The following is a 21,902-nucleotide window of genomic DNA, read 5'->3' as shown; positions in this document are numbered from 1 at the left end:
TGGCGCTGCGGGACACCCCTCACGCCCCCTTGGGCCATGCGGGGGTCAGGACACCCAGGACATCCTCCCTGTGCCACAGGCATGGCTCTCAGCCGGCATAAGGCCAGGGACCAGGCCTGGCCAGCCCAGGGAGGCCCAGGCCCAAGAGAACCGTAACCAAGAGAGCCAGGACCTAGAACCCCAGGACCTAGAAGGCCAGACGAGGCCAGACCAGGTCCAACCAGGGCCCGGGGCACCTCAGCCTGGGGTGAGCAGGTGAAGCTCTGGGCAACGGCGTCCCGCAGCCGAGAGCTGGAGCGGGGCAGGGTAAGGGCATTCCCCGCCAAGCTTCGCCCTCCGAGGCCTGCGGGGCCCAGGCCGCGCCGCCATAGCCGACTCTATGGTGGGAGCGCCGTGCGGGGGACAGCGGGCACCGAGACCTCCGGGCCGCCGGGGGGCGCAGCGCCGCGGGGCAGGGCCGACCCGGGCCGGGCGGAGCGGGCGCTGCCATGGACGCCCTGTGCCGGGCCGAGCCCCGGCCCCGCCGCCCGCAGGCTGCGGCCGCCGCTGCTGCCGCTGCCTCCTCCCTGCTGCCCTGGGCACGCTTCTCCGCCTGGCTTGACTGTGTCTGCGTGGTCACTTTCGACCTGGAGCTGGGCCAGGCTATGGAGGTGCGGGAAGAGCCGGGGGGTGTGCGGCGTCTCAGCTGACAGCGGCCGTGGGGCAGGGCTGGGGCTCGGCAGTGCCGGCGAGCGGTGCGGGGAGCTCGGCCCGGGCAGCGCCGGGGCTGTGGGGGGCGGCTCTGCACCTGGGTAGGGCCTGGGGGTGTGGGGCGGACCCGGGGTGTGTGGGGCGGGTCTGGGTCTGGGGCGTGCCTGGGGTGTGTGGGACGGCTCTGGGTCTGGGCTGGACTTGGGGCGTGTGGGACGGGTCTGGGTACAGTGGACAGGGGACACCTTCCACTACAGCAGGTTGAGCAAAGCTTGATCCAGCCTGCCCTTGAGCGCCTCCAGGGAGGGGCCATCCACAACCTCTCAGGGCAGCCTGCTCCAGGCCTCCAGCACCCTCACACCAAACAAGTTGCTCCTGATGGAACTTCCTGGGCTCCAGCTAGTGCCCCTTGGCCTGTCTCTGGGCACCACTGACAGGAATCTGACCCCAGCCTCTTGCCCCTATCCTTTCCCTGTTAATGAGTGTTGGGAAGCTTTCTCAGGCTGCTCTTCTGCAGGCTCTCAGCCCCAGGGCTCTCAGCCTTTGCTCCTCACAGAGCTGCTCCAGGCCCCTCAGCATCTTCCCAGACTCCACTGGACTCTCTCCAGTATCTCCCAGTCTCTCTGGCATTGGGGAGCTCAGTTCTCCAAGTGTGGCCTCAACAGAACAGAGTAGATGGGCAGGAGATCTTCCCTTGACCTGCTGGCCCCACAGCAGCCTCTTTGCCCTCTTGGCCACAAGGTCACATTGCTGGCTCATGGGCATTCCCAGCATCCCCAAGTCCTTCTCCATGGAGCTGCTTCCTAACCTAGACTGGGGCAGGGGCTTTTGCTTGCTTTAGAGAAGAGTGCTGTTTGCACATGAAGAGTCTGTCAGGAGAAGGGTGGTGGGGCTGTTTCTTCACCAAGTTCCCACCTCTGATGCTAAGATCTCAGTGAACCATGACCCACGTGGTCTGTCTCTGTGAGAATCAATACAGAGTCTGTGGCAGGTTCAGTGCAGGGGCTGCTGGTGAGCAGGCTTTTGATGGTGTCTTCTTGTGGGACATGGGATTTGGGGGGAAAGAAACCACTTTTGCCATGGAAGCAATGGTTCTAGATGGGTGTTATGGTGGAACAGAATCCCAGAATTGTCAGGGTTGGAAGGGACCTCAAGGCTCATCCAGTTCCAACTCCCTGCCATGGGCAGGGACACCTCACACTGGATCAGGCTGCTCAGAAGGGTTGACTTCCTGCCTCCTGTCTGTTTTGCAGCTGGTGTACCCCTATGACTTCAGGCTGACAGAGAAGGAGGTAAGAATTACTCACCTTCCTGCTTTTAAAGACTTGGAGCAGCAAGGATGGAGGTCTCCTCATTCTGTCTCTTTTGTTTCTTGCAGAAGACCAGTATCTGCTACTTGTCCTTCCCAGACTCCTACTCAGGTAGGTGGCATCTGCTGGCCATGCCTGCAGCCTGCAAGCTGCTTCCTTGGCCTGATGAAGGAGTGGATCATCACCTCCACAGCAACAGGGCCTGCTGGGCTGTGTCTTCGACAGCTGTGAACAGCAAGGAGCACCCAGCCCTTAGGTCTGAACAAATCTTCTCCTTTGGATTCTCCTAGGATAGAGAATCTGTGACCTTGAGTCAGAGAATCACAGAATCCTTGTGGTTGGAAAAGGCCTTGATCATAAAGTCCAACCCTTAGCCCAGCACTGCCAGAGCACCAGTAAACCATGTCCCTCAGGACCACATCTATGTATCTTCTGGTTTTGTTCTTAGCTTTTGGGACTTCCTTTCTGCTGTTCCTCTCCATTCTTGGTTTTGGAGTCCCTGGTAAATGGAAATTTGCTGAGTGACCTGGGGTTGTTGAAGGCCAACAGCATCCTGACTTGGATCAGCAAGAATGTGGCCAGCAGAACCAGGGCAGGGATTTTACCCCTGGTCTGGGCATTACTCAAACCCTGGGGTCAGGTTTTGGCCCCTCATTCCCAGAAGGACATTGAGAAGCTGCAGCAGGTTCAGAGAAGGGCAACAGAGCTGGGGAAGGGTCTGGAGAAGAAGGAGAAGGGTCTGGAGAACTTGTGAGGAGCAGCTGAGGGAGCTGGGGTTGTTAGGCCTGGAGAAAAGGAGGCTGAGGGGAGACCTTCTGGCTCTCTACAGCTCCCTGAAAGGACCTTGGAGCTGAGTGGGGTTGTTCCCTGGGAGAAGAGACCAAGGGACAGGACAAGAGGAACTTGTCCTGTTACCCCAGGGGAGGTTGAGGTTGGCCATGAGGAGCAATTTCTGCCCCTTGAGGCTTGTCCAGGCCTGGCCCAGGCTGCCCAGGGCAGTGTTGGAGTCTTCATCTCTGGAAGGGTGTCAAAGCTGTGTAGATGTGGTGCTGAGGGCCATGGGTTGGTGGTGCCCTGGCAGTGCTGGGATTAGGCTTGGACTCCATGACCCTGAAGGTCTCTTCCAACCCAAATCATTCCATGATTCTCTCATTGTAAGCCAGCATCCCTTTGGGTGTCACCATTTGAGAGGTCACCAATTCCCATCTTCTCACCAGTTTCTTGTTCCTGCAACCTCTTCCTGAGCAGTTCTGATCTTCTGTGTCCCAGGTGGCCTGGGGGATACTCAGTTTAGCTTCCGCCTTCGGCAGTCTGGGGGCCAGAGGACTACGCACTACGAGGATGATGGAGAGTACAACAGAGAAGCACCTCTGACACTGCAGGTCAGTGGTATTTCTGGGCAACCCTTGTGCCTACAACGTACAAACCAGTGTTGGGGTCACAGAATCATGGAATTGTGTAGGTTGGAGAAGACCTTGAAGATCATCCAGTCCAACCATTCTCTAGCTCTTCTGAGGCTGGTGCTACCTCATGGCCCTCAGTACTACATCTCCACAGCTTTGAAACTCTTCCAGGGATGGGGATTCAACCACCTCCCTGGGCATCATGTTCCAGTCTCTGTGAACCCTTTCAGTGAAGAAATTTCTTCTAATCTCCAACCTAAACCTCCCCTGGGGCAACTTGAGGCCATTTCCTCTTGTCCTGTTCATTGGGAGAGGAGACCAACCTTCACATGGCTCCAGCCTCCTTTCAGGGAGTTGTAGAGAGCCAGAAGGCCTCCCCTCAGCCATCATTTCTCCAGGCTTAACAACCCCAGGTCCCTGAGCTGCTCCTCACATGCTCCACTTAGGCCTCCTCTGGACCTCCTCTCAGGTCCAGGTCTCTCCTGTGTTGAGGACTCCAGGCAGATTTAGGTTGGACATCAGGAGGAAGTTCTGAACAATGAGGGTGGTGAGACACTGGAACAGGTTGTCCAGGGATGTGGTGAAGGCCTCATCCCTGGAGACATTCAAAGTCAGGCTTGATGGAGCCCTGAGCAACCTGCTCTGGTTGGAGATGTCCCTGCTGACTGCAGGGGGGTTGGACAAGATGCCTTGGAGGGTCTCTCCCAACCTGGCACATTCTATAAGGCAATGATTGATAGGTTGTCTCCTAGCAGGGTGATGTTTGATGCTTGCCCAGGGGCTGGAGGGGTTTGGGGGGATGATGGGGTTTGGGGCATTTCTCCATGACAGTGTTGTTGGTCTCTTGCAGAGGGAGTCAGCTCATTACTTTGGTTATGTGTACTTCAGGCAGGTCAAGGACAGCTCGATGAAGAGAGGTTATTTTCAGAAGGTGAGTCCTGAAGCCAGATCCCCTGGCTCCTTCTTAGCTTCTCCTGAGCTTTAAAAAGGCACCATCCAGAGATGGAAACCAGCACCACTTCCTACATGACATCCACAGGCCTTCTGCAGGAAACACCAAAGGTCTTGGAGAAGAGGGAATGAGTGGAGACTGTCACTGCAAACCAACCTGGATGGGGTTGCCACAGTGTCTTCATCACATGGGCAGTGACCTGCTGCTGTCTGCGTCATGATGTCCTCACTCCATGTGTGTCACAGACAGCAGGAGGATGAACTTTGTTCCTCCAGCTTGGACTGGGTTAAACCTCAACCCTGCTTAATGGCTGCAATTTGTCTTCTTCCCAACCTTGAGATCATCTCATGGTTTAGTGGCCATGGTGGTGTTGGGTTGATGGTTGGACTTGATGTCCTCATGGTTTGATGGCCATGGTGGTGTTGGGTTGATGGTTGGACTGGATGCCCTCATGTTTTAGTGGGCAACAATCCCACCAGTATAAAAAGAGCTTCTCTGGAGGTTTTGCTGCTGGTGTGAGGTGCTGCAGTGCTAGAAATTATGATGTCAGGATGTCTGTGACCCCTCAGTGTCCCTTGTTTTGCAGTCTCTGGTGCTGGTGTCACGACTTCCATATGTCAACTTGTTCCAGTCCCTGCTGCAGCTGATTGCCCCGGAATACTTTGACAAACTGGAGCCGTGCCTGGAGGCAGGTGAGAGGCTCAGGCCTAAGGAGGAGAGTGTTGGCATCTTGAAACCTCAAACTGAAATCAGGAAGTTCTTGAAAGGCATCTGGGATGTTCCAGATTCATTGGGTTAAAAGAAAACCCAGCAGGGAAGAACTTTCTTCCAAGGGGCTGGCTGGCCAAGAGGAGAAATGGCTGCAGAGGATGAGTTGTTGGGAAGGGTCTGGCAACCCTAGGAGGTGAAGCTGTCAGTTCTGCATATAACCATTCAATCATTTAGGCTGGGGGAGACCTTCGAGGTCATGGAGTCCAACCATCAACTCAGCACTGCCAAGTCACCACCATGGCATGGAAACCCCTCCAGGGATGAGGACTCCAGCACTGCCCTGGGCAGCCTGGACAAGCCTCAAGGGGCAGAAATTGTTCCTTATGGCCAATCTCAACCTTTCAAGGGGCAACCAAAGGCCATTTCCTCTTCTCCTGTCACTTTTTCCTTGGGAGACCAACCCCCACCTGGCTTCAAGCTTCCTTGCAGGGAGCTGTAGAGAGCCAGAAGGTCTCCCCTCAGCCTCCTTTTCTCCAGGCCCAGCAACCCCAGCTCCCTCAGCTGCTCCTCACAAGCTCTCCAAACCCTCCCCCAGCTCTCTTGCCCTTCTGTGGACCTGCTCCAGCCTCTCAATGTCCTTCTTGGAGTGAGAGGCCCAAAACTGGCCCCAGGATTCCAGGTGTGGCCTCAGCAGTGCCCAGTGCAGGGGGACAATCCCTGCCCTGCTCCTGCTGGCCACACCATTGCTGATCCAGGCCAGGCTGCTGGTGGCCTTCTTGGCCACCTGGGCACATGTTGGCTTATCTTCAGCTGCTGTTGACCAACTCCCCAGGTCCTACAGTGTACCTCCAGAGTGAGTTACAAGCTGCTAGTGCAAAGCACTCATCTCTGTGCAGGTCTTCATTGCACTACTCAACTTTGCTGCTACTTCTACTTGCTGCTATTTCTAATTCTGCTGCTTTGCTACTCAACTTCTGCTGCTGTTACAGTCATCTGAAAACATGCTCTGTGTGCTCTCCTGTTCCTGCTGTCGGATTGGGGATTGGACATGGCACTTGGTGCCATGGTTCAGTCATAAGATCTGTGGTGACAGATTGGATTTGATGATCTTTGAGGTCTCTTCCAACCTTGGTGATACTGTGATTTGCCATGATATATGAGCAGGGCTGAGCTGCTGTACCTCCTCTGGAAATGATGGTGCAGGTCCAAGTTCTGCTGTCTGACCTAACCTTGTAAAATTGTCATAGAATCATAGAATCATTTGGGTTGGGAAAGCCCTCTAAGATCCTCCAGTCCAACCATCAACCCAACCCCACCATGGCCATCAAACCCTGTCCCCAGGTGCCATGGCCACACTTTCCTTGAATGCCTCCAGGGATGGGGACTCCACCATCAGTTCCACATCTGTTCTTCAAGCCTGTGCCTGTGTGCAGCCAGCAGTGAGTGACAGTCCCACTGGTGGGCCGCACAGAGCAGCTCAGGTCACCTTCTTGACCTTCAAGTGAGACTTCTGTTCCTTGCCCTGTGTCCCTGCAGTGTGCAACGAGATCGATCAGTGGCCACCTCCTGTGCCAGGACACACCTTGAACCTGCCAGTGATGGGAGTTGTCATTCAGGTACCTTGTTGCTGCTGGTCTGCTCTCAGCACCATCCCTTTGCTTCTGGATCTTCAAGTTCTTCTTTCCTCCAGACCCTTTCCCTTTTAATCCCAACTGTTATCTGAGGGGGCTTCCTCAGGTGGATGGTTGAAGATGGGGATGGGGAATGGGGAAGGTGGATGGGGAAGAAAGCCAAGTGCTAACTGTGCTCACTGATGCTGAGTCCATCTCCCTCTTCTTACCTAGGTGAGGATCCCATCAAGGGTGGACAAACCAGGATCAAGCCCAGTGAAGCAGTGCAACCAAGAGGTGAGATGAAGCATGGAGTGACACAAGCAATGAGGAGAATCTAGGCTGATAGGGCAGGAAGGTGGAGAAGAACTGAAGTGTCTTCAGCCTTTCCCTCTTGGAAATCACTTGATTATTAATTATGAATTAAATAATGATTAATTAATTGTGGTTTAAGCTCCTCATTGGGCTCAGACTACAGGTGAACCTGCCTTGCTAAGGAGGAGTGGATTTGATCTCCAGAAGTCCTTTTCAACCTCCAATGATGGAGGTAGATCTCCTGTCTCAGGTGTAGATCTGGTTCAGGTGGAGGTAGATCTCCTGGCTCAGGTGTAGATCTGGTTCAGGTGAAGGTAAATCCCCTGGTTCAAGTAGAGGTAGATCTCCTGGTTCAGTTTTAGATCTCCTGGCTCAGGTGTAGATCTGGTTCAGGTGTAAGGTGGATTTCCTGGTTCAGTTTTATATCTCTTGGTTCAGTTTTAGGTCTCCTGGTTCAAGTGGAGGTAGATCTCCTGGTTCAGGTGTAGATCTGGTTCAGGTGGAAGTAGATCCCCTGGTTCAGGTAGAGGTACATCTCCTGGTTCAGTTTTAGATCTCTTGGTTCAGTTTTAGGTCTCCTGGTTCAAGTGGAGGTAGATCTCCTGGTTCAGTTTTAGATCTCCTGGCTCAGGTGTAGATCTGGTTCAGGTGGAGGTAGATCTGATTCAGGTAGAGGCAAATCTCTTGGTTCAGTTTTAGGTCTCCTGGTTCAGTTTTAGGTCTCCTGGTTCAGTTTTAGGTCTCCTGGTTCAGTTTTAGGTCTCCTGGTGCAAGTGGAGGTAGATCTCCTGGCTCAGGTGTAGGTCTGGCTCAGGTGGAGGTAGATCTCCTGGCTCAGGTGTAGATCTGGTTCAGGTGGAAGGTGGATTTCCTGGTTCAGTTTTATATCTCTTGGTTCAGTTTTAGGTGTCCTGGTTCAGGTGGAGGTAGATCTCCTGGTTCAGTTTTAGATCTCCTGGCTCAGGTGGAGGTAGGTCTTCCCTTAGTTTGCTGTGCTTTGCAGCATCTTTTCTGCTTTCATTCAGCTTTGATGTGGTTCGTTTTAATTTGACACACCACCCCCCCCAGCCTTTTTCTCTCTTTTGAGCAAGTTTTGGTACCCACCTGACCAACCTTCAGCATCTCTGTGTCTTAAGCTCTGCCTTGCACCAGAAGCAGCTCTAGATAACATAGCAGCAGACACCTGAATCTTTCACATCATGAAAGGAAGGAATTTGAGGATGTCTTCTAGCAAAGGGCATCCATGTGGGCCTTGTATGCTCCACCCAGACCTGTTCCTGGCTCCTACCTCCTTGTTCTCTTCTTTTTTGTGCTTAGAGGGAGCTGCTTTGTGGTTGAGGTGGTCACTTTAGGTGGCATCTCAGCCAGGATGCTTCTGTTGACCAACAGTGTTGGTTTTGCTTCACAGAACCACAGAATGGTTGGGGTTGGAAGGGACCTTCTGGAGATCATCTGAGTCCAGTGTTTGATTATTTTGTTTCTTTCTTCCTCCTTTAGAATCTGTTGCCAGCCCCAATGGTTCTCCCCAGTATTCATGAACTAGATCTCTTCAGGTGAGAGCCACCACGCCTACAACCTTCTCCTTCCCATCTGCCCATGGTGTCCCATAAATCATGGCTATAGGGAAGACACCAAATGAGGAATCAGAAATTGCTGTGCCCTGCTCTGTTGAGATCCTCCTACAGTCCTCAGCACAGCACAGACAGGGACCTGGTGGAGCAGGGCCAGAGGAGGCCACAGCCATGCTGGAAGCCCTCTGCTGTGGGGCCAGGCTGGGAGAGTTGGGGTTGTTCAGCCTGGAGAAGAGAAGGCTCCAGGGAGACCTTCTGGTGGCCTTGCAGTGCTGAGCTGAAAGCTGGGGACAGAGTTCTGAGCAGGGCTGTTGTGCCAGGAGCAGGGGTGAGGGTTTGGCACTCAGAGAGGGAGCTTCAGAGGGGAGAGAAGGGAGAAATGTTTGCCCCTGAGGGTGGTGAGAGCCTGGCCCAGGCTGCCCAGAGAGGTGGGAGCTGTCCCATGCCTGGCACCATCCCAGGTGAAGTTGTCTGGGGCTGTGAGCAGCCTTGCTCTGGTTGGGGATGTCCCTGCTGCCTGCAGGGGGTTGGACTGGAGGAGCTTAGAAGTACCCTTCAACCCAAGCTATCCATGATTCCATGATCTTCTTGGTTGAAAAGGTTGCTTTATGTTGCTTAAAGGACTTCTTTTAGACATATTTGAAATGGATGAGGAGCAGCATGTGGAAGACTCCTGACATTCTGTGGTGGGACACTAAAACCAATCCTGGATCTCCATTTCCCCCCCGAAGCTCACCAGGGTTGGTTTATGTGCAGTAGCAGTGTCTATACTTGCCCAGACTGCATCTCTCACTTCAGTCCTGCCCTCCCCTCACAGGTGTTTCCAGCCGGTCCTCATCCACATCCAGATGTTGTGGGAGCTGATGTTGCTGGGAGAGCCAATGGTGGTGATGGCACCATCCCCTACAGTGTCTTCAGAAATGGTTCTGGCACTCACCAGGTAATGTCCTCAAATTCTGAGATGCAGGGAGCTAGACTAAGAAATTCACACAGGATCGTCAGTCCCAGCATGCTGGGGTGGGAAGGGACCTCTGGAGCTCAGCCAGTCCAACCCCCCCTGCTCCACCAGGGGCACCCACAGCAGCTTGCCCAGTGGCACAATGGCCAGGGGGGGTTGGAAGGATCCACAGAAGGAGACTCCACAACCTCTCAGGCAGCCTGCTCCAGGCCTCCAGCATCCTCACACCAAACAAGTTGCTCCTGAGGGAACCTCCTGGCTTCCCCTTGCTGTCCCTTGGCCCTTGTGCTGTCCCTGAGCACCACTGAGCAGAGCCTGGCCCCAGCCTCTTGACCCCCACAGCTCCTTTAGCTCTTGCTGAGCATTGATGCCTCTGGGGCTGCTCTTCTGCAGGCTCTCAGCCCCAGGGCTCTCAGCCTTTGCTCTTCACAGAGCTGCTCCAGGCCCCTCAGCATCTTCCCAGCCTCCCCTGGACTCTCTCCAGTAGCTCCCAGCCTCTCTGAACTGTGGATCCCAGCACTGGCCCCAGGGCTCCAACTGTGATCTCCCTAGTAGAAGGGCAGGAGAACCTCCCTTGCCCTGCTGGCCACACTCTCCTCCATGACCCCTCAGCAGACTCTTGGCCTTCTTGGCCATGAGGGCACATTGCTGGCTCATGGGCAACTTGTGGTCCCCCAGCACTGCCAGCTCCTTTGCCTTGGAGCTGCTTCCCAGCAGGTCACCCCTCACCTGCACTGGGGCAGAAGGTTGTTCCTCCCCAGGGGCACCCACTAGCCCTGGCTGAACTTCATGAGGTTCCTCTCCCCCAACTCTCCAGCCTATTCAGCTCTTGTGGGTGGCAGCCATTCACCCCAGTTCTGCTGGGTCCATCCTGGTGGGTTTTGTTTGTTGATGAAACATAGAATCCCAAAATGAGTTGGGTTGGAAGGGACTTTAAAGATCACCCAGTTCTATCCTCCCATCACCAAGGACAAGGGCTTCTCCCAGTAGACCAACCTGGCCTTGAATAGGTGGGCCAGGCAGTGTAGCAGGAGAGCCTTGCTCAGGTTCCACCAGTGGTAGAGCAAAGTGAACCTACCATGGTGGGAGAGCTGCTGGCTCACAGCCCTGAGGAACTTTATCTCCTCAGGTATGAACTCAGCTTTAGGTAAAACACCCGGGAACTCCTCTCAGGTGTTAACCCTGGTAGGACAGAACCCTGCTAGAGGACATGAATAAGAATAAGAATAAGAATAAGAATAAGAATAAGAATAAGAATAAGAATAAGAATAAGAATAAGAATAAGAATAAGATTAGAATAGAATAGAATAGACCAGGTGGGAAGAGACCTCAAACATCATCAAGTCCAGCCTATCACCCAACACCATCTAATCAACTAAACCATGGCACCAAGTGCCTCATCCAGGCTCTTCCTAAACACCTCCAGTGATGGTGACTCCACCACCTCCCTGGGCAGCACATTCCAATGACGAATGACTCGCTCGGTGAAGAACTTTCTCCTCACCTTGAGTCTAAACCTCCCCTGGCACAGCTTGGGATTGTGTCCTCTTGTTCTGGTGCTGGTTGCCTGGGAGAAGAGACCAACCCCCTCCTGGCTACAACCACCTTTCAGGTAGTTGTAGAGGGCAATGAGGTCACCCCTGAGCCTCCTCTTCTCCAGGCTAAGCAACCCCAGCTCCCTCAGCCTCTCCTCACAGGGCTGTGCTCAAGGCCTCTCCCCAGCCTCGTTGCCCTCCTCTGGACACGTTCAAGTGTCTCAATGTCCTTCTTAAACTGAGGGGCCCAGAACTGGACACAGGACTCAAGGTGTGGCCTAACCAGTGCTGAGTACAGGGCAGAATGACTTCCTTGTTGCTCCTCCATGAAGGTTGTGACTCCTCTTCTGCCTGCTTTGCAGCTGCCTTGCTCCCCTGCGGTACTGCTGTGACTACCGCCCCTACTTCACCATCCACGACAGCGAGTTCAAGGAGTACACCACCAGGACCCAAGCTCCGTAAGTCCCTACCAGAGCCTTGCTGCCCACCAGCTGGCTGAGGCAAACCCTCAGGCTGACCTTCTCCTGCTTGGTTCCCCCCCCATCTTTCTAGGCCAAACATAGTTGTGGGAGTCACAAACCCTTTCTTCATCAAAACTCTCCAGCACTGGCCACACATCCTTCGGGTTGGGGAGCTCAAAATGTCAGGTAAGGGTGGAGCCAAAGTCCTCTGGTGTTGGTAGAGCGTGGCAGAAGTTCAGAGTGAGCTGAGGGTTGTGGTTTAGCCCATTAGCTTTCTTGGGGGAGCTGAGAAGCCAAAGGGAAGTACAGGCTCTGGCCCAGTTGGTGTGCAGGATGAGCACAAAGAGAAGTGAAGAGCACCTGTTGAGAGGACAGCTTGGTCTGTTTAAGTTCTGAGTGTGAAGAGAAGAAAGAAACCTTCCTGGGTGGGAAAGTGCAGAGTGGAGAGGGTGGTAGAAGGAGCTATGAAGCCAAGAAAGCCTCATTAGGGGCAGGAATGGTTCTCTGCAGGGCCTTCTTCCCACAGAACCACAGCATGCTGGGGTGGGAAGGGACCTCTGGAGCTCATCCAGTTCAACCCCCCCTGCTCCAGCAGGCCACCCACAGCAGCTTGCCCAGGGGCACAATGGCCAGGGGGCATTGGAAGCTCTCCACAGAAGGAGACTCCACAACCTCTCAGGGCAGCCTGCTCCAGGCCTCCAGCACCCTCACACCAAACAAGTTGCTCCTGATGGAACCTCCTGGCTTCCTCTTGCTGTCTCTTGTGCTGTCCCTGAGCACCACTGAGCAGAGCCTGGCCCCAGCCTCTTGCCCCCCACAGGTCCTTCAGCTCCTGCTGAGCACTGCTCAGATGCCCTCTGGGGCTGCTCTTCTGCAGGCTCTCAGCCCCAGGGCTCTCAGCCTTGGCTCCTCACAGAGCTGCTCCAGGCCCCTTAACATCTTCCCAGCCTCCCCTGGACACTCTCCAGCAGCTCCCAGTCTCACTGAACTGAGGAGCCCAGCACTGGCCCCAGGGCTCCAGCTGTGGCCTCAGCAGGGCAGAGCAGAGGGGCAGGAGAACCTCCCTTGACTTGCTGGCCACACTCTTCTTCATGCCCCTCAAACACTTTCCTGTTCCACAGTTCAGCAGAGAAGCTTTGTGTGAGGGTGGAGCTCAGGGAGGATCCTGTTTGAGCTGTTCAGGTGTAGAAGCTGAATGTCCTCAGGGCCAAAGGCTGAGATCTGAGGGTGGATTCAGAGCCTGAACTCCTCATTTGATGTCTGTTCACAGGAGACCTACCCAAACAAGTCAAGGTGAAGAAGTTGGCTAAACTAAAGACTCTGGACACCAAACCAGGTGAGTCCTGGATTTCATTTTCTTTAACCCACATGGAGGATGTGGCATCTCAACAGGTGGATGTTTTGGGGTCACCATCTCACACTTGGTCTACTAGCCAGTGGTGACACTCCTCATCTAATCCACAACCACCACATCTCTGTCCTGAAGTTGAAGAAGCCACCAGTCAATTAACTGAACAAACTGGGAGAGCAGCTTCTCATTTTCTGTGCTGGTTTTGATGTCCTGTTGGATTTTAGAGGAGATAGAACTCTAAGGAAGTGGATTGCCTAGACACAGCTGCCTCTTAACCAGCTGCTCACCTCAGGCCTAGCCAGAAGTGAGTTATCTCACCATAAGAAGGCTCTTGAGATGGTTCAGAGTCCTTTCAGTCCTGCTGGGAGCACTGGCTGCACCCAGGTTTGTGGTGGGAACCTCAGCTCCTAGCCCTGAAGCTCCTCTAGATCCACAAAGATTTGTTGCTAAAATTGGAGTTTTTTCCCTCTGGGTTTTCTGGTTTGTTTGTTTGTTTGTTTTTCACTCCAGGAATCTACACTTCTTACAAAACCTTTCTTCACAAAGACAAGACCCTGATCAAGAGACTACTCAAGGTGAGCAGCTTCCACCTGTCCTACAGCTTCTGTCTCATCACTGGGGAAACTGGGCCAACCCTTAGGGGTAAACAGGAAAAGCTCTGCAGAAGCTGCAGGCTTGCCACGGCTGTGTCGTGGTGGCATCACACAATCCTTTGGCTTGGAAGAGCTCTTTCAAACCACCAAGTCCAACCCTTACCCCAGCACTGCCAGGGCACCACCACACCATGGCACTCAGCACAACAGCTCCATGGCTTTGAAAGCCCTCCAGGGATGGAGACTCAAACACTGCCCAGGGCAGCCTGGGCCAGGCCTTCAGCGAAGTAACTTTTCCTAATGTCCAACCACCCTTGGGTCAGTCTCTTCTCCCAAGGAACATGGGATAGGACAAGAGGAAGTTGCCCCAGGGGAGGTTGAGGTTGGCCATGAGGAACAATTTCTGCCCCTTGAGGCATGTCCAGGCCTGGCCCAGGCTGCCCAGGGCAGTGTTGGAGTCCCCATCCCTGGAGGGGTTTCAGAGCCCTGGAGCTGTGGTGCTGAGGGCCATGGGTTGGTGGTGCCCTGGCAGTGCTGGGCTGATGGTTGGACTCCATGAGCTTGAAGGTCTTCAACCAAAACTGTTCTGTGATTCCATGATTCTGTGATCCCCACCTGGCTCCAGCCTCCTTTCAGGGAGTTGTAGAGAGACAGAAAGTCTCCCTTCAACCTCCTGTTCACAGAACAATTTAGGCTGGTGAAGACCTTTAGGCTCTTCAAGTCCAACCTCTCTCTTAACTCTGCCGAGGCTGGTGCTAAACCATGGCCCTCAGCACCACATCTCCAAGACTTTGAAACCCCTCCAGGGATGGAGACTCAGCCACCTCCCTAGGAAATCTCTTTCAGTGTTGGAGAACCCTTTCTGTGGAAAAGTTTCTTCTGATGTCCAACCTAAACCACTGTTCACTTGATGTTCTGGATGAAGTGTGGGTGCTGCTGCCCACCCAAGTGAGGACAAGCCCTGCCAAAGAGAGGCTGAGAAACCAGATTCCATGCAGTGACAAGCCAGCTCTGGAGGGGGAATCCTTCACTTTGGGGACTACCATTTCCAGACTGCTGTGGGCTGGTGGCTTTTAGCTGCAGGCTTTCAAGCCCCCATGTCTTCACGATGGAGGAACAGCACCGTTGTGACTTCTGCTTCCAGGGCATCCAGAGGAAACGGCCCTCTGAAGTCCAAAGTGCCCTCCTGAGGCGACACCTGCTGGAGCTCACCCAGAGCTTCATCATCCCGCTGGTGAGCTCAGCAGGGACTTGTCACAGGGCTGGGAAGGGGAGGGGATGGTTGAACAGGAGGTGCTTGAGGGACAAGGTGGAGCTTGTCCTCTTTTATTCACTTCTGTCTCAGCATCTCTAATAGCTTCAGGATGTGGCAGCTCCCTGGAGATGTTTGACTCCAGGGAGAACTCAGTGTCTCCTGCATGCCAGTGGCAGCAATCAGCATACAGCTCTGTGGTTGGACATGCAGCAGAACATGTGCAGAGACTGAAGGTTGAGTGTTTGCTGCAGTGCAGGAAGAGGCCTTCCCTGTTTGCTTACAATCCCCCAGTCCCAGCATGCTGGGGTGGGAAGGGACCTCTGGAGCTCAGCCAGTCCAACCCCCCCTGCTCCACCAGGGGCACCCACAGCAGCTTGCCCAGGGGCACAATGGCCAGGGGTGGTTGGAAGGATGCACAGAAGGAGACTCCACAACCTCTCAGGGCAGCCTGCTCCAGGCCTCCAGCACCCTCACACCAAACAAGTTGCTCCTTATGGAACCTCCTGGCTTCCACTTGGTGGCCCTTGGCCCCTGTGCTGTCCCTGGGCACCACTGAGCAGAGCCTGGCCCCAGCCTTTTGCCCCCACAGCTCCTTCAGCTCCTGCTGAGCATTGATGCCTCTGGGGCTGCTCTTCTGCAGGCTCTCAGCCCCAGGGCTCTCAGCCTTTGCTCCTCACAGAGCTGCTCCAGGCCCCTCAGCATCTTCCCAGCCTCCCCTGGACTCTCTCCAGCAGCTCCCAGTCTCTCTGAACTGGGGAGCCCAGCACTGGCCCCAGGGCTCCAGCTGTGGCTTCACCATGGCAGAGCAGAGGGAAAGGTTTCTTTCAAGCCCATCTCTGTCTCCTCTCCAGTCCCACTAGCAAGCTGCTGATTCTTTTTCGGTGACCATCCAATTGGCCAAGATTGGCTCCTGCACTTTCTTTGCTCCTTCATCTCAGGAGGTAGAAGATGGGAGGACAGAAGATCTTAGATTCTGGTCCCTCCTGCCAGCTTCTCATCACCTGACCTTTTCTCCCATGCCCACTTGGGATTCCTGCAGCATTGTGACCTTAGCTCCTAGTGGGAGACAAGGTGGAACACAAAGTGGAAGGGTTGGGCTCACATAGAAGGAGACCAGAGAGTAGGAGGCTGTTAGTGACCCTAAGAGAGTTTCTCCGGTTGTTGGTGGCTTCCAAAATGATCCTGATTTGGGGGATTATCTCTTCCCAGGAGCACTACATTGCAAGTCTGATGCCTCTGCAGAGGGCCATCACTCCATGGAAGGTATGAGCCATCTTGCCTTTGACCCTGGGGACTGGGAATGGTTCTGCCATCTGCTGCTCAGTCTCTGTGTGACCTTCCCTGCTTGGAGGAAGGGAATTTGACTCCTTGGAACAAATCCCCACCACAATCGTGGGCCAGATGCTTCCTACTCTGCAGTGAGCTCAGCTGCTGTCAACCTCAATTGAGCTTTGCTAGCAGGGCTGCTGGAGGTGCTTCATTCTACCTGCTGCAGCCTCTTCCAGTGCCATGATAGACCTTACTGCCCCCCAATCCCAGCATGGTGGGGTGGGAAGGGACCTCTGGAGCTCAGCCAGTCCAACCCCCCCTGCTCCACCAGGGGCACCCACAGCAGCTTGCCCAGGGGCACAATGGTCAGGGTCACAGTGGTGGTTGGAAGCTCTCCAGAGGAGACTCCACAACCTCTCAGGGCAGCCTGCTCCAGGCCTCCAGCACCCTCACACCAAACAAGTTGCTCCTTATGGAACCTCCTGGGTTCCACATGGTGTCCCTTGGCCCTTGTGCTGTCCCTGAGCACCACTGAGAAGAGCCTGGCCCCAGCCTCTTGTCCCCCACAGGTCCTTCAGCTTCTGCTGAGCATTGCTCAGATGCCCTCTGGGGCTGTTCTTCTGCAGGCTCTCAGCCCCAGGGCTCTCAGCCTTTGCTCCTCACAGAGCTGCTCCAGGCCCCTCAGCATCTTCCCAGCCTCCCCTGGACTCTCTCCAGTAGCTCCCAGTCTCTCTGACCTGGGGAGCTCAGCACTGGCCCCAGCTCTCCAGCATGGCCTCTCCATGGCAGAGCAGAGGGGGAGCAGCTCCTCCCTTGCCCTGCTGGCCACACTCTCCTCCATGCCCCCAGAGCAGACTCTTGGCCTTCTTGGCCACGAGGTCACATTGCTGGCTCCTGGTGAACTCCTTGTCCCCCAGCACTGCCAGCTCCTTTGCCTTGGAGCTGCTTCCCAACAGGTCACCCCTCGCCTGGACGTGTTCTGAGGTACAGCACCCCAACAGTTCCTTCTGGGTGTCCTCTAACATGGTCTGTGTTGTGCAGAACCCCCCCCAGATCCGTCCTTTCCGTCAGGAGGACTTTATGAAGACCCTTGAACATGCTGGGCCCCAGCTGACCTGTGTCCTCAAGGGGGACTGGTTAGGCCTCTACAGGTAAGACTTCAGTGCTTCCTTTGCCTCATGTCCTTACCAGCTGCTCCAGGCTGTGCTGAACAGCAAATCCTCGAGTGGAACTGGGGACAAACAGGGGACCTTCAGGACAGAGAGTCACCTAAGAAGTTCTTACCTGTGCCTTAGTGGCACCTGAGTTATGGAGGAGAGATGGAAAGCACCAAGGCTGTGGGCCTCAGCTCCATGCTTTTGAATTTTAATTTATTCAAAAGCTTTACTGAAAACTTTTGAAAGCTTTAAATACCAGAGATGGGATTGCTTGGGTTGGGTTGGAGAAGACCTTCAAGCTCATGGAGTCCAACCATCAGCCCAGCACTGCCAGGTCACCAGCACACCATGGCCCTCAGCACCAGTGCTCCATGGCTCTGAAACCCCTCCAGGGATGGGGACTCCATCACTGCCCTGGGCAGCCTGGGCCAGGCCTGGACAGCCTCAAGGGGCAGAAATTGTTCCTCATGGCCAACCTCAACCTCTCCTGGGGCAACTTGAGGCCAGCTCCTCTTCACTTGTCATTTATTCCTCAGGAGAAGAGTCCAACCCCAACCTGTCTGCAGCCTTCTTGCAGGGAGCAGTAGAGAGCCAGAAGGTCTCCCTTCAGCCTCCTTCTCTCCAGGCCCAAACACCCCAGCTCCCTCAGCTGCTCCTCACAAGTTGTCCAGACCCTTCTCCTCCTTCTCTAGACCCTTCCAGAGCTCTCTTGCCCTTCCCTGGCTCTGCTATAGCTCCTCCTTGTCCTTTTGGGAGTGAGGCCAAAAGGAAAGCCCCAAACTGAGCCCAGGATTCCAGGTGTGGCCTCAGCAGTGCCCAGTGGAGGGGGACAATCCCTGCCCTGCTCCTGCTGGCCACACTGCTGATATTCCCATCAGGAAAGGAGAGGAACCAAGCAGAAGACCAGGAATGGCCTCCCATGGTGAGCTGTCTAAGCTACTCCAAAGGAGAACCAGGCCAAAATAAGGCTCCAGAAGGTCAAAGGGCAGTCCAGGACTCCTCAGATTGACTGGTGCCAAGGGAGGTGTGGCACTGGTGGGGTTGTCCCTCTCCTTGGTGACAATGTGCTGAAGCTCTCAGCTCTGTCATGTCCCTGCCTGACAGAAGAGAAGCTTCTGGGGTAGAAAAGATGAGAGCAGTGTGGTAGCTCACGAGGTATCAGTCAGAGTCTGCATGCCACGGAGGCAACCTGCTTCTCTGGGTGCTTCTGTGGCCTCTCCTCAGTGTCCCCTCCTCAGTGTCCCCTCCTCAGTGTCCCTCTCTCTGCAGGCGTTTCTTCAGGTCTCCCAACTTCGAGGGCTGGTACCGCCAGCGGCACAAGGAGATGACCCAGAAGCTGGAGGCCCTTCACTTGGAAGCCATCTGTGAAGCAGTGAGTCCCAGCTGCAGGGGTTACAAACCAACATCAGGTGGCACCTGGGAGATGAGGATGTGGCCACCTTGGGCATCTGTTGATGCATCTTGGGTTTGGGAATCGCCACGTGGCCTCCTGTCAGCCCATGCACAGGAGTAACGTCACACGAGGGGGATGAGAGCATGAGGAGTTCAGCTCCTCCACGTTGTCTGCCAGCCCAGGTCCTGCTCTGGTTGCTTCTATCAAACCCTTGTTTTGTTCATCAGGTCCATCCCAAGCCAACAGACTGCAGGCATCACCTCATGGCTTCCTTCATTCCTGGTGCAATCTCTTACACTGGGGTAGGCCCAGGAGCTCTGGTGTCCAACCCAGATGCATCTCCAGCTCTCCTGTCCCTCACACTACCTATGTGTTGCTCCATCTTGACTTCATTCTTCCCTTGCAGGCCAAAGCTTGATGCTGTCATGGGCAGAAAAGTGGGGAGAGCTTTGTCCTGCTCACTGAGGCTTAAGTGCCATGAGCAGAGTCATGGAAGGAGGTTTCTCCTCCTTCCTATTTATTTTGAGGAGATCTCTTGGAGAGAAGCTTCTGTAAAGGAGAAATGTCCCTGAGCAAGCTCTTCTCTCTCTTTAGAACATTGTGGCCTGGATGAAGGACAAGTCTGAGGTGGAGATTGTAGACCTGGTGCTAAAACTTCGTGAGAAGCTGGTAAGCTCTCCTCCTTTCTTCCTGCACTTGTCCCTTTCTGGCTGTGCCTCTGTGGCAGGGAGGGACCAGGGGCAGGGATCACACCTCTTGGATAGACTACTTGGGTTCTTCTTGATCTGGACACCTGGCTGCCCATGGGTCAGCCATGAAACTTGAGAGTTTGTGTGGAAAAGCATTCAAAGTTCTGACTCTTTGTCTCCTAGAGGTTCAGGGGACAGTTTACTGTCTGTTGTCTCACACTAAAGAGTGTGTGCCCAGGTGGTCAAGAAGGTCACCAGCACCCTGGCTTGGTGACACATCTGGAATCCTGGGGTCAGTTTTGGGCCTCTCACTCCAAGAAGGACATTGAGAGGCTGGGGCAGGTCCAGAGAAGGGCAACAGAGCTGGGGAAGGGTCTGGAGAACTTGGGAGGAGCAGCTGAGGGAGCTGGGGGTGTTGAGCCTGAAGAAAAGGAGGCTAAGGGGAGACCTTCTGGCACTCTACAGCTCCCTGCAAGGAGCTTGGAGTCAGGTGGGGTTGGTCTCTTCTCCCAAAGAACAAGTGATAGGACATGAGGAGATGGCCTCAGGTTTGCCCAGGGGAGGTTGAGGTTGGCCATGAGGAACAATTTCTGCTCCTTGAGGGTTGTCCAGGGCTGGCCCAGGCTGCCCAGGGCAGTGATGGAGTCCCCATCCCCGGAGGGGTTTCCAAGCTGTGGAGCTGTGGTGCTGAGGGCCCTGTGGTGCCCTGGCAGTGCTGGGCTGATGGTTGGACTCCATGGTCCTAAAGGTCTTCTCCAACCCAACCCATGCCATGATTCTCTGAAGGACAAAGCAGAAGAGGACCTCTGAAGCTGCTTTCAAGCTGCTGTCTCTCCTGTGTCTGCTGTAGGTGAGAGCCAGGTGCCAGCACCTCCCTGTGAAGGAGGAGACCCTGCAGCGCATCGGCCTCTACATCGAGACCATCATCGGCTCCTTGCCCGAGGATCTCCAGGCTGTGCTGCACCATCACTGAGCTTGGGGAAGGGACTCTGCTGAAGAAGGAAGGACCCAAGCTGCAGTTGAGTTTGGAAAGGAAACTTCTTGCCTGATCCAGACCTTGCTCCCAACTTGGGGATGATCCTGAGCACGTGAACGTGTGGGTCGGAGGTGTAGAAGAAAGGGAGAACCATGGCCACTGCCCAGTCCTGCTCTGAGGGCCTGGATTAGGGGACCCTAAAGGAGAAACTCTTCTTTGGGTGGTTGTTCCTAGGTCAGAAGGTGACCACCAGGCTTCCAGCAGCGTGGCACAGGCTCTGCTAAACACATCTTGCCCATCTGTGCTCCTCCAGCTCTAGTGCTTGGGCTCTCAACATTTCAGTGCCACCATCCTGCCCAGAAGCAGCAGGAACAGCCCTGGAGTGGGAAGGTGTTTTGAGGACAACTCCTGGTGATCATCAGAGAGATTCTAGATTCCCACTTAATGACCATGTGAAGAAGTCATCACTGCCCCTTCAGCAGCCTGACTCTGCTTCAGCTGTGATGGGACTGGGAGGAGGAGCTGCTGGACTTGGCATGCTGAGCTTTTTCTCCAAGGCAGAGGAAGGGGTTGGTGCCACTGCAAGGAAGAAGCTTTCCAGAGGTCATGGCATGGTGCTGTGCGGACACCAGCCCCTCCTGGAACTCCACAGAGAGGAGCTGGCCTCCAAATGTAATTTCTTCTGCTTGAATCACTGGATGGTAGGGGTTGGAAGGACCCTCAGGAGATCCAGTCCAACCCCCCTGCCAAGGCAGGCTCACCTAAAGAAGGTCTCCAGAGATGAAGGCTCCAAGAAGAATCACCTTGCTGTGCTCCACTGAGGTGCAAGTGAGCTGGAGCTCCACCTTGGGCCATGAGACACCTCAGGTCCCCCTCTTCCTGACAAAAACACGTTGGAGAACCTGGTTTGGGCAACTTGGGTCATCTGCACCAAGGTGAGGAGCTCAGAGTGGTCCTGCTGTGAGGTCCCTGAGATGCAACTTCTCCAGCTCTCACCGCAGCTTCCAGCTTGGTCATTCTGCTGCTCTTCAGCTCTTGGCAAAGAGAGAGATGTGTGTCTGCTTCTGGGCTCAGTGTAGGGAAGAGCTCTGCTGCCAGCTTTGGAGCTCTTGCCTTCCCACTTGGAAGTGAACTGGAACTCTGCCTTGGACAGGACCTGCTGTGACCCCAGGGTTGTTTGCTTCTGCTCTAACTTTGTATCACGACCTCCCAGTCTGACCAGCTTGCCTGAAGAGTGGTTTTGAGGGTGGCTTTGGTAGCCTGATGGAGTCCTGCTCTGGCAGAAGACCTGGGATTTTACCTCTGCACTTGGCATTTCATCCAAGACATTCCCAAAGCTCCCAGACCTCGTGGGATGGAAGCTGTGCTGCTTCTCAGGCCCCCCCTGTGGTTTCCTTCACATGGACAATGCAGGAAGAGCAGGAAGGGGCTGGGTTTCCCCACTGCTTTTCCAACCTGGAAGGGAGGTGGTGTGGCCACAGCTGCCTGGAGTAAGGTCTTGTGGCCATGGCTCCCGAGGGCAACCCTTCCTGGCCAGTGTATATTGTGTACATAGAGTTGGTGAGGACCTCCATGCACTCTGTCACGCTGGTGGGCAGGAAAACTGGTGGAGAGGAGGGAAAAAGAGGAATTACACAAGTCATTGAATCCAGGATGGCTCTTTGGTGGGTTCATGGCCTCACAGCAGGGTGTGGGTGGGAAGA

General features: G+C 54.7%; 1 protein-coding gene across 1 annotated transcript; it reads left to right on the top strand.

The window, feature by feature from the left end:
• Positions 1-468: 468 nt before the first annotated feature.
• On the top strand, positions 469-21,846 carry DENND6B (DENN domain containing 6B). The gene is made up of 20 exons (XM_068168132.1): positions 469-650; positions 1,944-1,982; positions 2,069-2,111; positions 3,270-3,382; positions 4,254-4,334; positions 4,942-5,047; positions 6,603-6,682; positions 6,911-6,973; positions 8,489-8,544; positions 9,380-9,502; positions 11,418-11,513; positions 11,608-11,702; positions 12,787-12,852; positions 13,378-13,442; positions 14,605-14,694; positions 15,925-15,978; positions 17,026-17,135; positions 18,411-18,513; positions 19,129-19,203; positions 20,074-21,846. The coding sequence occupies exons 1-20, from the start codon at positions 489-491 to the stop codon at positions 20,194-20,196; spliced, it is 1,743 nt and encodes a 580-aa protein (XP_068024233.1). The 5' UTR covers positions 469-488; the 3' UTR covers positions 20,197-21,846.
• Positions 21,847-21,902: the final 56 nt, after the last annotated feature.

Source organism: Melanerpes formicivorus, unplaced genomic scaffold (assembly GCF_026170545.1).
Source record: "Melanerpes formicivorus ecotype bairdi unplaced genomic scaffold, bMelFor1.0.p_v2 SCAF_132, whole genome shotgun sequence".
NCBI classification, from domain to species: domain Eukaryota; kingdom Metazoa; phylum Chordata; class Aves; order Piciformes; family Picidae; genus Melanerpes; species Melanerpes formicivorus.
This window is presented reverse-complemented; position numbering and strand designations above follow the sequence as displayed.

What these genes read in the sequence shown, in the direction of transcription:
- DENND6B (XM_068168132.1), top strand. Translation starts at nt 489, where the DNA reads ATGGACGCCCTGTGCCGGGCCGAGCCCCGGCCCCGCCGCCCGCAGGCT. An exon ending in AGAGAGGTTATTTTCAGAAG is followed by an intron (nt 4,335 to 4,941) that starts GTGAGTCCTGAA and finishes CTTGTTTTGCAG; the next exon opens with TCTCTGGTGCTGGTGTCACG. An exon ending in TGAAGCAGTGCAACCAAGAG is followed by an intron (nt 6,974 to 8,488) that starts GTGAGATGAAGC and finishes TTCCTCCTTTAG; the next exon opens with AATCTGTTGCCAGCCCCAAT.